This window comes from Bos indicus x Bos taurus, chromosome 14 (assembly GCF_003369695.1).
Source record: "Bos indicus x Bos taurus breed Angus x Brahman F1 hybrid chromosome 14, Bos_hybrid_MaternalHap_v2.0, whole genome shotgun sequence".
In the NCBI taxonomy this organism is placed as follows: domain Eukaryota; kingdom Metazoa; phylum Chordata; class Mammalia; order Artiodactyla; family Bovidae; genus Bos; species Bos indicus x Bos taurus.
In genome coordinates this window covers 32449922-32467064 of record NC_040089.1, presented here as the reverse complement: position 1 = coordinate 32467064, position 17143 = coordinate 32449922, and the positions used below count along the sequence as shown (strand labels likewise).

The following is a 17143-nucleotide window of genomic DNA, read 5'->3' as shown; positions in this document are numbered from 1 at the left end:
AATTTCCAGCCCAGACCTGACCTTCCATTAAATCATTCTTTACAGAAGGACAGTTTGGGAAATAGAATGAAAATGTCTTTAAATTGAACAGGATGAATCCATGGTGAACCGGTGAGGTTAGTTCTGAGTCCACCCACAGAACAAGCAGCTGATTACAAGGATCCCAGTGCAGCTGCTTCCACCCCATAGAACAGGACTGGACACTACACAGACCACCAGGAAATGGCAGCTTGCCCTCTCCCTTGATGGTTCACTGAGCTGAACTACTGATTAACTGTTTTTAAAGACTCCTTAATATGGTGACAATCACAGCTCTTACCCCCCCAAAAGTAATTGATACTGCATTTACTCTAAAAGCAAATATAATGTATACAGGAAAACTCAAAACTGATGAGAACAACTGCATTTAGATTCACAAATGATAGCTTTTAGGAGTGTTGTGATACTGGTATCTAGTCAGTGGAAGTCTACTTTTTACTCAGCAAAGTATGGACTTCCCAGGTGGCTCAGTGGTAAAGAATCTGCCTGCCAATGCAGGTGATCGAACCCAGTTCGATCCCTGGGTTTCAAAGATTCCCTGGAGGAGGAAAATGGCAACCCACTCCAGTATTCTTGCCCAGAGAATCCCATAGACAGAGGAGCCTGGTGGGCTACAGTCCAAGGGGTCACAAAGAGCTGAAAACAATGGAATGACTGAGTACACAACAGTAATATATATGCTTAAATTCCTTGAAGCTTTTAAAAATATATTTGTCATTTTGGCTATTCGTTATTTGGGGGGGGTTTAAATTCAGACTTCTGATTGAATGTGATGTTATAATGTGTATGTAGCTATAAAATAAAACTATAGCCAAGAAATCCAGCTGTGAAGGATAAAAGATTTCATCATATGATGGAATAGCTGTGATTTATTTGGAGTTTTCCATATGTGTAAAAATTTCTTATCTATTGATCTCTAAAGAATATCTAAGATGTTATACTTGAGTGTATTTCTAGGCAGAAAACTTGGTAATCACAGAACATTTACACCATTCATATCATTTAGTAAATGAAGAAACTGAGGCACGAATGAATGACATCACAGGCTTATACCCTATAGGGTTTAAGAACTTTCTTGTGTCAACAAAGTGTGTAACTCTCTCTGTGTGCCTGCAAGCTGAGTCACTTCAGTGGTGTCCGACTCTCTGTGACGCTATGGACTATAACCTGCCAGGCTCCTCTGTCCACAGGATTCTCCAGGCAAGAATACTGGAGTGGGTTGCCAGGTCCTTCTCCAGGGATGTTCCCGACCCAGGGATTGAACCCACATCTCCTGCATTACAGGTGGATTCTTTACCACTAGGGAAGCCCCCTTAATTTTAGGATAAATGTAGAATAATTTATCCTAAAAAAATAGTAGTGAGGGACTTCCCTGGTGGTCCAGTGGTTAGGGCTTCATGCTTCCAATACAGGGGCCTGAGTTCAATCCCTGTTCAGGGAAATAAGATCCCACATGCTGTGCAAAGTGGCCAAAAGAGTAAAAAATATTTAAAATGGCAGTGGTGGGTTAAAAAGTGGGTTATGATGTACTGTTACTTCAGCTGATTACTATTTACCACATTCAAATGACATATGAATGACTGAGGAATATAAATTTACATACAAGCATAATATGTATTATGCAGGTTTCTCCACGTTAGTCCGAAGGATATTTTAGACCAAATAATTCTTTGATGAGAGAGACTATCTGGTGCCTTGTAAGATGTTTAGCAGCATCCCTAGCCTCTACCTACCAGATGCCCCATGATTGTGACAACGGGAAAATGTCTCCGGACATTGCCAAGCACTGGTCTAATACTGGGCAGAAAACCACTAATTGGAGATTCCAAAAATTAGACAAATTCCTCATTTCATCTTTCTCACCATCATCACTTTGTAAACTCTCAGAACATTTTCCTTAACTTAAACTGGAGTGTGATTGACTTGGATGAGGCACAAGGGGACCTTTTGGTTTGGTCCCTGTGTTCTATATCCTGACTGTGGTGGTGATTATATGGCTATATATGTGTTTATAAAATTCACTGAAATGTACACTAAAAATGTACATATTTTATTGTATATAAACTATATCTCAAAAATGTTGTTTTGAAAAAATTCCAAAAATTTGAATGTTATTTTACTAACAACAGGTTATTGGTGGTGGTTTAGTTGCTAAGTCGTGTCCAGCTCTTGTGACCCCATGGACAGCAGCCTGCCAGGCTCCTCTGTCCATGGGATTCTCCAGGCAAGAGTACTAGAGTGGTCGCCATTTCCTTCTCTAGGGGATCTTCCCAACTCAGGAATCGAACCCAGGTCTCCTGCATTGCAGACAGATTCTTTACCAACTGAGCTATGAGGGAAGCCCAACAAAAGGTTAACTTCTGTCTAATGTTAGAAGACCTCTGTATAAGGCTGAGTTGACCCCAAAATTCCATTTAGATAAACCAGTATACACAATATAAATAATAATACATGAGTTAAATATCCTTAAACACGAAAAGAGAGTAGATAAATCAGTTTAGTTAACCTATGATTTGATTTATTGGAATGGGACCCTAGCATCCTTGGAATTCATTGACATATCTTTTTAATTTCTTTAATTGATAATATCTTTGGCACTAAGAAGAATCCAGCTGAATGAAGTAATTATGAACAATCCACTCTTGGTTTTCTTTTATTGTTCTTTTCATTTTTTTTTAACTGATAAGACTATGTGGAAGATATTCCAGTGTCCCTTAGAATCTGTTCTTGCTTTTAGGAGTAGAACTCCTAGATTTTGCCTGAGCACATACATGGCTGTCCTTCTAAAATCAACATTTCTCTGCTTCTCTTGCAGCAGGGTGTGGCTTTGGACTAAGGAGAGGTGACTGGTGATGTGTTTAAGGTTACCTCATTAAGGACAAGCCGATTAACCTAGATTTTCTCTTTTCCTTTCCTGCTGGCTAAGGTGTAACATCAGGCATAGCAGACTATGTCGGTCCAGAGATGGAAGCCACGTGGAAGTTGATGGAGCCAGCCTGGGTTCCTGAATGATCTTGTGACACACGCCTCTCCCTGTACCCCACACAGGGACAGGAAAAAGAAAAGTCTCTAATTTTGGCTGTTGTATTTTTGAGTCTTTCTGTTATGGCAGAAAGTTTATACCCTAAGACAAATTGGACAAATTGGAAAGCATTTAAGATTTTTAAGTTTTTCTCTGTGTGCTGTTTGGTCATAGCTAATATATTTTGCTGTGTATTCTCAAGTAAAATAATTTCTAAAATAGTATATGATTTCATGCCAATAGTTCTTTTTGACCCAGTAGTTTTTTAGGAGAGTGTTTCTCAAATTTATGAGTTACTTTTAAACTTTAGGTACTAATTATTAGTAAATGGAGACACAGCATTCAGCTTTTCTAATTTTTAAATGTGTTTATGGGCTAATTTATGATCAATTTTGGTAAAATTCCACAGATCTTTTTAAAGAAGTTGCCTTCTTGGTAAGATACCAAAATATTTATTTATTGTGTTACTTAACTTTTCTATAATTACTTTTTTATCTGATCTAATAAAGGTTTAGAGATTTAAAAAAAAATTAGACAAATTCCTCATTTCATCTTTCTCACCATCATCACTTTGGAAACTCTCAGAATATTTTCCTTAACAACTCTGACCCTATAATATGCAACCAAACTCACTGGCATTGTCTGGAAATTTTTTATATCTCTAATTAGAGGTGGTACCAGTTATGGGATGCTGAGTAGACCATCTCATGCTAGTATTAAAAATAACAAGCAACTTAGACAAACACCTCTGAAAGACAAACTGAAAAACTAATGATTCAACCTTATTTTGATTCTCACAGACTCACAATTGATATTTTAGACTTTCCATGAAATGTAGTTTCAAGCATTTTGTGAATCCTTTAGAAATTTTTCTGATATAGTTCCATATTATAAAACATATGAAACTCCCTCATTCTCTACTCGTCTTCCTAAGACGGAGCCTTTGCTTTATTTCCGACGACTATTCTTTGAGATACAGTCTGCGTTGTCTAGACCCTTGGAAGACAGGTTTTGTCATCTTATTCCTTCTCTCCCTCCTCTGCTTTCTCTCACCCTTTTCAGTCCTTTTATTTTCCTCATAATATGAAACACTCCAAAGAGTAATCAGGGCATGTCTGAATTTGAGGGTTTAATGGAGTTTTAAATGAGTGTTGCTCATGTCATGGGATTTTTTTTTGCTTTTTATCCTGACCTTCAACAAATCTTCTGATGTTCTGAGCAAGATTCCGGACGCTGCTGGGAAGATTCCAAGGATCTTGCTTGATGTGAAGTCTTAACCTTTTCGGACAACTCAGCTTTGGTTCCATTTCCTGCTGAAACTCTAAACAAACACAGAAAAGCTCTCTTAAGTCTCAACCATTTACCGGTTCACAAGCCCATAAACAACAGAAGCCTCTTCCTTCCATTCCTGTGGTCTTAGTCTATTATCATGGTAGCAATTTATGTAGCTTTATTACGGGAGAAAATCTGTTAAATCTAAAACAAAGTCAGATCCTTATTATCTTCTCACAAAGGTTTAAACAAAGGAAGAAATTTAGATGAAAATCTCTATTTCAACATCCTAACCCGGACAGCAGACAATGGCAGCTCTAGACCTCATTCTGTTGGCCACCTCCCCCACCCCAACCCCATTCCCAAATCCCCTTCCATCAGCACTGGGCTGTACCCAAGCATTGAGCCTGATTTCAGCAAAAGCAACTCAACACTTACATTTCTTGAATTAATACATCCAGTCTGCCCTCTATAGGCTTTAAACATTTTAAATTTTCAAAGAACTCTAAAAAAGGTCCTACCTTGGTTTATTATATATATTCAATGACTATCAGATAGAAGTAGTATTAAATGAACGACAGAACTAGCACCTAGAACCTTTTTTTTCTCATGCTAAGCTTTTGCCTCATGACTGTATTATCCCCCACTTTTGTTTCCGAACTGCCTCGAACAGGTACATTGTAAACCTCACCTTGTAATCCTCGACCTGGTGTCAGGTACTTAGTTTGCTCAAAGGCCCTCACGACTGCTTGGCCTCTCAGGAGATTGGTTATGGAATCCACCTATCACAACAGCAGAGATTTGGGGGAGTTACAGAACTTCTCATAACACATAACAGACATTTCCAACAGTAAATCTCCTAGCATTTTTTCTGAAACCAATGATTATTTTGGGGCTCCTATGCTGCCTGCAAAATCTATCTTTGAATAAAATATTGGGATAAACTCACCTGATAACATTTTAAATGGCATCTCTTACTACCCTACCATATATCCATGTGCAATATACATGTGCTCAGTCGCATCCAACTCTGCCACACCATGGACTGCAGCCACCAGGCTCCTCTGTCCGTGGGATTCTCCAGGCAAGAATACTGGAGTGGGTTGCTGTGCCCTCCTCCAGGGGATCTTCCCGACCCAGGGATTGCCTCTCCTTTATTGGCAGGCAGATACTTTACCACTGTGCCACCTGGGACACCCACCACGTATTCACACAAAATACAAATTTACTTTATAAAAGAAGTAAGAGGTCCAGAATGATTGAAAAAAAAACACCTAAAAGTTTTCATAATCCTTTACAAAGTGGTCAAAGTTTCTACATTATGGATTTTGGTTGTGGTTATACATTTTTTAAAAAATGCAAAACACCAACATGAGCACCAAGACAATCTTGTGCTTCTTGAGACTGGAAATGAAATTGGACAAGAAATCATGAGGGAATATCTGAATATCCACAAAGAAACAAATAACAAATAGAACAACTCCTGTTTGTAAAATGCTTTAGCTCCTCTGTCCATGGGATTCTCCAGGCAAGAATACTGGAGTGGGTTGTCATTTCCTCCTCCAGGGGGTCTTCCTGACCCAGGGATCAAACCGGTCTTACATCTCCTACAGTGGCAAGCGGGTTCTTTACCACTAGCGCCACCTGAGAAGCCCTTATGATTTTTAAGGACTGTGAAATACTTGACATTCATAACGATCTTTTGGGTCAGATGGCTGAAGGAATCCCATGTCAAGCTCTGGAAACTGAAGTACACAAGGTAGAAAAACAGATGAGTTCTTTCCATTCCAATTTGAAACTCCTTTACGTCTGGAAAATGGATTTTTGACAGTTCAGTCTGTGGAAAAAATTCCTACAATTGTCTCAATAGTACCTGGCTGAAAAGATGCTCAAGGCAGCTGTGTATCTTGTCCTGTTTATCACGAGAAATGCGAACATTTAGGGGAAGTTCATCACCTAGATATTAAAAAAAAAATCATTCCTCTTATGTTTAACATTCCAAACCATTTTCGAGTAAATAAAGGAAAAAATAATTAAACACTAGCTCTTATTCCATATGTTAGTTCTCATGTTCAGAAAAAGAATTCCAAAGCTTTTTGATAGACATTAGGATGTTAGATTATCGCTCCTTTGAAGCTGCAGTAAAAGCAGAGGGACTCACAGAAAGAGCCCTGTGGTACCCGTGTCAATGATTCTTCCAAATGGTGCATTTATCTAATGGTTGAATAGCTGGGATAAGCAGCATATTTCAAATTTAAGACATTTCCCAACTGGATGAAAAGTCTTTTGTTCTTCATACACACAAAATAAAAACTGTATAAGACATTTATATCAAGCAGTATTTTTCTCATTGCCCCCTTCCCTATCGCCCACCTGAGCTCAGGTGCACCTGCTGTCTTCAAAGCCTGTCCCTCCTCTGCACACAATCAGCAATGTCTAATGTCCTGGTAAAATTTGTTTCCTGTATAGTAATGCTATCTACCCTTTATACCTTCTTCCTATATTCTAAGTACTGTCTGAGGCACTATGGTATTCAATTATTTTTTAAATTCATTTGTTTAAACCCTTCGTAGTACCACAGAAACATCATAAGACAGCATTTATTAACATAAAAATCAGTTTGTTCTTTCCATCTTTCAAAAAATTCACTGTTTATAAAGAGATTGGGAAACTGACTTTCTCAGGCATGTAAAACAAAGGCCATTGTGTGGCCACCAGGAATGGCTGTTCAAAGATAAAAAATGTGTATGGAGGAAACAAATTAATCCCAGAGGGCTGGCATCAAAGAGTCCACGTGGCTTCACCAAACGTACCTGAGTCCATTTCATCGCTGTGAAAATAGGAGCTGCACTGGCTGCTGCAGATGCTGGTGAAGGAGGCTACGGAATTCCTGTTGCTGTTGCAGTCACTGAAAATAAGGAGGCACGTGTCATCTCCACAAAAGGACAAAGTTTGGCAAAGCTTCCCTGTCACTTCTTATTGGATAAACATAGTATGCCACTGTGATATTTGTTAATATGCTTTCTAGAAACTGATGAGAAAGGCAAGTTTGCTCAAATCACATTTTAGCTTAGTTTAAAAGAAAACATTTCAAATTCAATCATATTTCAAATTTTCTTCTTATATAACCTAATCATGAATTAATTTTAAAATGCACAGTTATTGGTGTGGTCCAGTGGCTAAGACTCTGCACTGTTAATGTGGGGGGCCTGGGTTTGATCCCTGGTCAGGGAATTAGATTCCACATGCTGGAAGTAAGAGCCAATGCAGCCAAATAAATAAATACTTTTGTAAAAGAATAAAAAAGTAAAATGCATAGTTAATTTACAGGAGTCAAACCAAACTTAAAATTTATCATGATCCATTTGATAGTATACACCTGGAGTTGATTTATTAAGAGAGACAAATCCTGTTTCATGATTTCTGCCTATGAATCCTTACTACAAACTTTGATTATAACTCATTAATTGCATTCTGAGCCCTTTCCCATCCCCTCAAGGAAGATGATGCCTTGTCTCCACTCCAGAGCCCAGCAAGGATGTCTCACCAAGTAAGTACTGGATAATGATGAATGCCAAGGGAAAGAAAGCTGGAGGTGTGAATATGGACACAAGACAGATTTCAGATTTCAGAAATAGTGCAGCAGACAAAATTCTTTTTGCCTTTCAGAATAGGTAAAAAAGACTTATTTAACTTTAAATATACATTTGTAACTTTTCTTTTACTCTAGCGAGAACTTGAGAGTAACTTTAATTATCTGATAACTAGAAGTTGAGGTAAGAAAGTATTTTTAGATCTGTAATTTCCCACTGAAGAGAAACCACAGGTTCTTATTAAAGGGCATACAGGTCTCCTTAGAAGCTAAAAAGTAAATGAAACAGTAAAAGTGGTTAATCTGTTTTTTATATTATTAAATTTCTAGAAATAATTAACTCACATACTCATTAAAATCCTTTTCATATAGAAACTGGAACTGTAGAGTGGTTAATAAATTGCGAGCCAGGCCACCTGATTTCCTGGGTAAATTATGTAACTCCTGTGAGTCTCAGCTTTCTTAGATGTAAAAAGCAGTTAATACAGAACTTGCTACAGACGACTGTGGTAGGAATTACCTGAAATCATCCTGTTTTTCCCATGTGTCTGGTAAAAATAAGCTTTTTTTTTTCAACTTTTTATTTTGTATTGGGGTATTGTTGTTCACTCGCTAAGTCATGTCTGACTCTGCAAACCCATGGACTGCAGCACACCACACTTCGCTGTCCTTCACTATCTCCTAGAGCTTGCTCAAACTCATGCCCATTGAGTCGGTGATGCCATCCAAACATCTCACCCGCTGTTGCCCTCTTCTCCTCCTGCCTTCAATCTTTCCTAGCATCAGGTTCTTTTCCAATGAGTTGGCTCTTCGATTCAGGTGGCCAAAGTACTGGAGCTTCAGCTTTGGCATCAGTCCTTCCATGCAATAGTCAGGCTTGATTTCCTTTAGGATTTACTGGTTTGATCTTCCTGCAGTCCAAAGGACTCTCAAGAGCACCCGAATTTCAAAAGCATCAATTCTTCAGTGCTCACCCTTCTTTATGGTTATGGTTTCAGGTGGACAGCAAAGGGACACAACCATATATAAATATGTTTTAATGGAACCTATGAGTTTGTGCTAAATATCTCTGATGAAACAACTTTGATTTAATAATAATTACTAAATAACTTTTAATTGTAAAACACTGCATAATAAATGAGAAGAGTGAGAGAGTAATCATCTGCAGTTGATGTGAATAAAATGGAAGGTTCGGAAGCTGCATGCCCAGCACACACGACAGGTTACCAGGGCTTCCCTGGGGTTCCAGAAGACACAAGGGCCCAAAGGAGAGAAAGCACTTTCGATTAATGAAGTTCACTGCAGGAGCCATTGTGTGAACGTCGGGTAAGAAGATGGCAACGGAGTCTGGAGGTAAGGTGTTATGGGTGAATTGTAGCCCCCTCCTCAGATTCATATGCTGAAGTCCAACACTCAGTGTACCAGACTATGACCTTATTTGGAGGGAGGGTCATTGCAGAGGTAATCAAGTTAAAATGAGGTCATCAGTGGGGACCCTAGTCCAATATGGGCTTCTCAGTGGCACTAGTCATAAAGAACCTGCCTGCAAATGTAGGACACATAAGAGACATAGGCTTGATCCCTGGGTTGGCAATTCCCTGGAGGAGGGCATGACAACCCACTCCAGTATTCTTGCCTGGAGAATCCCATGGACAGAGGAGGCTGGCAGGCTACACTCCAGAGGGTCGCAAAGAGTCGGACACGACTGAAGCAACTTAGCAGGCATGCATGAATACTAGTCCAATATGACCAGTGTCCTTGTAAGAAGAGGAAATGTGGACACAGAGACACACTTGGAAGGAAAAGGATGTGAAGAGACAGAAGGAGAAGACAGCCAACTGCAAGCCAACAAGAGAGACCTGGTACAGAGCCTTCCTTCCCAGCTCTCAGAAAGCAACAACATTGCTGACACCTGCATTTAGACTTCCAGCTCCAGTGCTCTAGGATAATAAATACAAAGTTCTGTCCTTCAAACCACCTGGTTCTTGGGACTTTGTTGCCACAGTCCTACCAAAATTGTACAGAATGCATGGCAGGGAAGAAAAAATGTACAAAGCTTGTCACAGAAGTGAGGGAGTGAAATTTGTCCAATTAGCTTGAAACACAAGGGAAGAGGAGAAACAAGACAAAAAGAGCCCCTATTCACTCAATAGTCCAATAACCAGAAACAGCTGCTGCTGCTCAGTCACTAAGTGGGGTCTGACTCTGTGTGACCCCATGGATTATAGCCCGCCAGGCTCCTTTGTCCACAGGGTTCTCCAGGCAAGAATATTGGAATGAGTTGCCATTTCCTCCTCCAGGGGATCTTGCCAACCTGGGTATTGAACCAGTGCCTCCTGACTGGCAGGCAGATTCTTTACCACTGAGCCACCAGAAACAGATATTCCCCCCAAACTGTTAACACATGCACGATTTGCTTATTTGCCGTACATGTTACACAATCCATAAGAGAATAAAAAATCTCCCAAATTAGACCCACTCAGCTGGAGGAAAAAATGGTTTTTCAAAATTTACACAGATTATAAAAGGGAAGAATTTGAAAGACTATGATGTCTCACTGTGCTGTCTGAGGTTGTTTAAGAGCTGCAGTTATTTTATGGGAAGTCCTCTGGAAGGCAAGGAGATGAAACCAGTCATTCTTAAAGGAAATCAACCCTGAATGTTCACTGGAAGGACTGATGCTGAAGCTGGAAGCTCCAGTACTTTGGCCACCTGCAAAGAACTGACTCATTGGTTAAGATCCTGATGCTGGGAAAGACTGAGGGCAGGAAGAGAAGGGGGTGACAGAGAATGAGATGGTTGAATGGTATCACTGATTCAATGGACATGAGTTGGGCAAGCTCCAGTGTACAGGCATACCACCCTGAACACACCTGATCTCGTATGAAGTTGGGCGAATGGAGATGATGAGGGGCAGGGAAGCTTGGCACGCTTCAGTCCCTGAGGTTGTGAAGAGTCAGACATGACTTGGCAACTGAACCACAATAAATAAAAGCAACAGTCAAAAATTTTTTTCAAGACCTTTGTGGAAAACACAGAATCACCTTCAACTTGGTCGATGAGAAGAGTTTCAGGAATGAATGCATTTACCTGTAAGAGTCTCTGTTGCTGATGGTGTCATGACCCGAGTCTTCCTGCTCATCTCCGGCCATGTTAAAACAGACGCGTTTGCTGTTTCTCTCTCCCTTCTCGTTGTCACTGTCTGTTGGGACTATGGACTCGGATGCCTTACGTTCTAATTTAGGAGAATATGTTATCGAAGACAGAAGGCTGCAATGGGATTTAAAAAAGAAAGGATAAGTGTACATTTTCACACAGGGGGCTACAAGTAACTACCTTGCTCATTAAATATGATAGGCTTATAGATATTTCTAGAATGCTTCTTCTAGATTTCCCCTGAAATTAATATCCTATTGCATATAGTACGGCTTCCCTGGTGGCTCAGTTGGTAAACAATCCACCCACAATGCAGGAGACCTGAGTTCAATCCCTGGGTGGGGAAAATCCCCTGGAGGAGGGCACGGCAACCCATTCCAGTATACTTGCCTGGGAAATCCCATGGACAGAGGACCCTGGCGGGGCTGCAGTCCATGAGGATGCAAGAGTCGGATATGACTTAGCAGCTAAACCGCCATTGCATATAAAGCCTGTCATGCCAAGTTCCTCTCAGAGGAAGAGAAACAGCACACTACTTGGATGAGAAAGTTGTATTCAAATCTAGGTTCTGCCATGGATTAGCTGTGCTATCCTAGCAAAACCAGGATAGTTCTCCTTGACATCTATGAAACATGGATAGTAAGAAGAGTGTCCCACAGGGTTGCTGTGAGAATGAAATGCATACAACACAGTGCTGGTTCACCATGGGCACACCCCGCTCCCCAGCCGCTGTCATCACCATGTGAAGATACCGGGAAACTTTAAAGTGCTAGCCAAATATTAAAACAAACACTAAATGGGCAAAACCTCCTCACTAACTTACCTTCAGACAATACAAACCCATCTACCCCTCTCCCTCTGCTTTGGGTTTCCTCCAGGCTTTCTCTATTTGTCTGAGAGAATGTCTTATGGGCAAACCCTTCTCATGCTCGTGTAAACAGAAGTCCTGCCTTTGTGACCCAAAGATGCTAAATACAGTCACGTACAAGATGAGGACAGGAGGCAGCAGGGGCTGCTACCCCAAGGGCATCCACAATCCACACATCATCAAACAGTTGTGAATCTGCCCAAAGGAAAAGCTCTTCCACTGGAATTTTAAAGCCAAAACATACTGTCAGACTCTGAATTGGCAATTAACTAGATTTGGACTCTGAGTTGTGGCTCAGCAGTAAAGAATCTGCCTGGCAATGAAGGAGATTCAGGTTTGATCCCTGGGTTGGGAAGATCACCTGGAGAAGGAAATGGCAACTCACTCCCGTATTCTTGCCTGGAGAATCCCGTGGATAAAGGAGCCTGGCGGGCTACAGTCTAAGGGGTCTCAAAGAGTTGGACACGACTCAGCAAAGAAATAACAACATAACTGATTCCGCCAGGCTAAACTCGAATGTTTAGCCGTAAATCACTTCTTAAACTAACTCAAAATGACACAATAATGGAATTAGTCCTTACTATCAAATGATGTGCTGTAAAATTTGCAAAACAAATTAAACCATAACTGAACAAAGGACCCAGACATGGTTTCTGCAGCCAGCAATCATCTTTTCTTTTACCAAATACCAATGACATGCTGTTCTAACCAACAGTACATTTGCACGTTATCTTGACACCCATCTTTCTGTAGCAATGTCATATTTATTTTAGTTCAAGATCATGAAAAGATCTTACACTTCTTATTTATATCCCATAATGTCAAGCCCAATGCTGTGCACTAAGCAAATATTTATTAAGTGATTTCACTAATGAATTAATTACATTTATTGTACCATGCACTGTCCTTGGGGCTGTGAATACAGCATTTTAAAAAACAAACAAAACTCCCTGCCTTCCAGAAGCTTAAATTATACTGGGAAGAAACAAATAAGCAAATAAACTGTATAGTATATAGTGTGTAGACAATGATGCTGAGTCACTCAGTCGTGTCCGACTCTTTGGGACCCCATGGACTATAGCCCACCAGGCACCTCCGTCCATGGAATTTTCCAGACAAGAATACTGGAGTGGGTTGCCATTTCCTCCACCAGGGGATCTTCCTGACACAGGGATTGAAGCCGTGTCTCCTGCACTGGTAAGCAGGTTCTTGACCGCTGTACCACCTGGAAAGCCCATACAGAATATCACACGGCTACAAAGAGGAAGGGGAAAATTAAAAATTAAAAAAAAAGAAGGAAGCTGGGGCTGCAACTTCAAATAGTCTCACCGCGAGGTGGTATCTAAATAATATTTTGGCATTTTATAGTTTTTAGAAGCTTGGGAGAATGAGAAAGTTGTATGAGATTGCTCAGGGCTCTGTGAAGCTATGAATTATTTTAAAGACACTTTTTCTATTTGGAAAGACACTTTCATGTCTCCTAAGATGGATTGTACACTTCTTCACTCCCTCTACCTCAAAGGTTAAAGCATTAGATTAACTCCAATTACCCAAACGGCACATTGGCAGACAGATGAACCCTGAATACCAAAGAGGGAAGAGATGACAGAGTTCTCATTCTGCGAGGAGTCCTCTGTGCTTTAAACATCTTTTAAATGAGAAGTCATGGGTCTCAGTATAAACACTTTTTTCAAAGCTCTGCAAATTATGTTCACATATTTGCTTTCCATTTTAAACAGGTCTTGATTGTACTGATCCTGTGGGAACACGTGTTAGGCTAACAAACACAGCATAGAAAAACAGTGTTTTTGACACTGAGTTTTGTTTTGTATTTTTTTTTTTTACAAAATTCCTAGATTCTTAGAAGCAAAAATAGAGGCTAAAGCTCAATATTTATGTTCACAGATATATTTTCCTTTACCTGTGTTCCTATACAGTGTTAAGCTCTCTCTGACAGCTTATAGGTCCATTGATTCTGAATGAACATCCTGAGCTGAGCATCACTTCTGGTCAGTCTGCACCTAATGCTCCTGATGATAAAGAGTTTTGTATGTGGTAGATTGCACCTAGGGCTTCCCAGGAAGTGTGAGTGGTAAAAACCCTACCAAGGCAGCAGACGTAAGAGACACAGGTTTGATCTCTGGGTTGGGAAGATTCCCCTGGAGGAGGCATGGCAACCCATTCCAGTATTCTGACCTGGAAAATTCCATGGACAGAGGAACCTGGCAGGCTATAGTCCATGGGGCCGCAAAAAGACAGACATGACTGAAGCGACCTTAGTGCGCGCGCGCGCGTGCGCGCGCGCGCACACACACACACACACACACAGAGGCAAGAAGGCACCATCTCTCCACAGATTGGCCACCAGCCTAACACTTGAGTGCCTAGAAAGTCAGGCATGCTGGCTTTAGAAGCAAGGCTGCCCAGGCAGAGGTGCATCATGTTCTGGGATCAGAAAGAGGCTAATGCAACAGGAGCTCAGGGAAGTAAGTTTTTTTTTTGGTGGGGGGGGGGGGCAGGGGAGGGCAGGGACAAATCATGTTGGGATGTGCAGGCCACAGTAACACATCTCCTAGTCTTCTACTTGCACTTCAGTGTCATTAAGTGGTTTTAAGCAAACAGCAAAATCTACCTGTACAGATTCCTCTGGCATCTGCCTAATGTAGAATGTACCAGATGGAGAGACGCAGCTGGAAAGTTCTATACCGAGTACTAGGGAGGGAATGATGGTTACCCAGTGTAAGGTGATGGGGTGGATAGGTTCTCAGGTACAACTGACAGAACCTGATAAGGTGCTGGAGGTGAAGCAAAAGGAAAGAAATGAATCACAGAGGATACCTAGACTCTGGCTTCACAAATGGAAGGGATGGAGAATACTTTCCCGAGAAGGGGGACAACCTTGATGAGGGAGGGGTCAAAATAGATATGAGGTTCAGAAACAAATTTAAGTTTGAGGAGTCTGTGATACAGCCAGTGTTTCATAACCCAACTCACAGACAGACTGTGAGAAGAAATCATTACATGTAATCATATAACTTCCCTATATCAGGCTTCCCTGATAGTTCAGTTGGTAAAGAATCCGCCTGCAATGCAGGAGATCTAGGTTCGATCCCTGGGTTGGGAAGATGTCCTAAAGAAGGGAAACGTTCACAGTTTTCTGTGACAGTATTCTGTGACAGTATTCTGGCCTGGAGAATTCCATGGACTATACTGTACATGGGATCGCAAAGAGTCGGACACGACTGAGAGCGACTTTCATTTCATTTAATCATATAACTGTGACCAGTGAGCTAACACACATTAGCTTTTATGAAACTGTGCCTACTTTTTTACATTAACTAGCAAAATGCTTGCAAAAACCTAAAAGATAATTCAATCACTAGGCTTGACGTTCTTATCTGTAATCTCCAGGTCGATAACTGTCCTCAATAATGCGTTTTGTTCATCACTCAACTATGGGGCCCCAGACACTTGGAAAATGAAGTCTGTTCTCAAATTTTGTATCTTCACCAGCCCTCAATACTCTTTATGCATTTTCTTCCTGTAAGAATACACAAAGTCTGAATTTTAAAATCCCGTCAAATTTTTGTACTCTCCACGAAATATTTTTCCCTTTACTTATGTCTAGTACCTAAGTGTCATTAACTAGAAAATAGCCCATTAAAGGGCAAAAGTACTTAGTGAGAGAGTTAATTCCTAGGCAGAATGATAAGAAGTCCAGGATCCCCAAGGAGGAGAAAGGGGTCTGAGGCTCTCAAAGTAGAGATAGGGGCCTGGAATTCTCAAGGAGGAGAAAAGGACAAATTTTTTTTTTTTTTTCCCTCTATATTCCTTTCAGTTCAGTTGCTCAGTCGTGTCCGACTCTTTGTGACCCCATGAATCGCAGCATGCCAGGACTCCCTGTCCATCACAAACTCCCGGAGTTCACTCAGACTCACGTCCATCGAGTCAGTGATGCCATCCAGCCATCTCATACTCTGTTGTCCCCTTCTCTTCCTGCCCCCAATCCCTCCCAGCATCAGAGCCTTTTCCAGTGAGTCAACTCTTCGCATGAGGTGGCCAAAGTACTGGAGTTTCAGCTTTAGCATCATTCCTTTCAAAGAAATGCCAGGGCTGATCTCCTTCAGAATGGACTGGTTGGATCTCCTTGCAGTCCAAGGGACTCTCAAGAGTCTTCTCCAACACCACAGTTCAAAAGCATCAATTCTTTGGCGCTCAGCTTTCTTCACAGTCCAACACTCACATCCATACATGACCACAGGAAAAACCATAGCCTTGACTAGATGGACCTTTGTTGGCAAAGTAATGTCTCTGCTTTTCAATATGCTGTCTAGGTTGGTCATAACTTTTCTTCCAAGGAGTAAGCGTCTTTTAATTTCATGGCTGCAGTCACCATCTGCAGTGATTTTGGAGCCCCCAAAAATAAAGTCTCACACTGTTTCCACTGTTTCCCCATCTACTTCCCATGAAGTGATGGGACCAGATACCATGATCTTAGTTTTCTGAATGTTGAGCTTTAAGCCAACTTTTTCACTCTCCTGTTTCACTTTCATCAAGAGGCTTTTTAGTTCCTCTTCACTTTCTGCCATAAGGGTGGTGTCATCTGCATATCTGAGGTTATTGATATTTCTCCCGGCAATCTTGATTCCAGCTTGTGCTTCTTCTAGCCCAGCGTTTCTCATGATGTACTCTGCATACAAGTTAAATAAGCAGGGTGACAATATACAGCCTTGACGTACTCCTTTTCCTAGTTGGAACCAGTCTGTTGTTCCATGTCCAGTTCTAACTGTTGCCTCCTGACCTGCATACAGGTTTCTCAAGAGGCAGGTCAGGTGGTCTGGTATTCCCATCTCTTTCACAGTTTTCCACAGTTTATTGTGATCTACACAGTCAAAGGCTTTGGCATAGTCAATAAAGCAGAAATAGATGTTTTTCTGGAACTCTCTTGCTTTTTCGATGATCCAGCGGATGTTGGCAATTTGGTCTCTGGTTCCTCTGCCTTTTCTAAAACCAGCTTGAACATCTGAAAGTTCACCGTTCACGTATTGCTGAAGCCTGGCTTGGAGAGTTTTGAGCATTACTTTACTAGCGTGTGAGATGAGTGCAATTGTGCGGTAGTTTGAGCATTCTTTGGCATTGCCTTTCTTTGGGATTGGAATGTAAACTGACCTTTTCCAGTCCTGTGGCCACTGCT

At 41.0% G+C, this 17143-nt stretch overlaps 1 protein-coding gene across 2 annotated transcripts in view; it reads right to left on the bottom strand.

Annotated features, from left to right (window-relative positions):
• The window catches only part of PREX2 (phosphatidylinositol-3,4,5-trisphosphate dependent Rac exchange factor 2), a 302468-nt gene that overhangs the window by 105133 nt on the left and 180192 nt on the right, over positions 1 to 17143 (bottom strand). For both annotated transcript variants that reach the window (XM_027561133.1, XM_027561132.1), the window contains exons 26-30: positions 11016 to 11195; positions 7147 to 7241; positions 6207 to 6289; positions 5025 to 5115; positions 4254 to 4382 (exon numbers count right to left, since the gene is read on the bottom strand). In XM_027561133.1, the coding sequence (XP_027416934.1) occupies positions 4254 to 4382; positions 5025 to 5115; positions 6207 to 6289; positions 7147 to 7241; positions 11016 to 11195 (578 nt within the window). The remainder of the gene's footprint in view (positions 1 to 4253; positions 4383 to 5024; positions 5116 to 6206; positions 6290 to 7146; positions 7242 to 11015; positions 11196 to 17143) is intronic.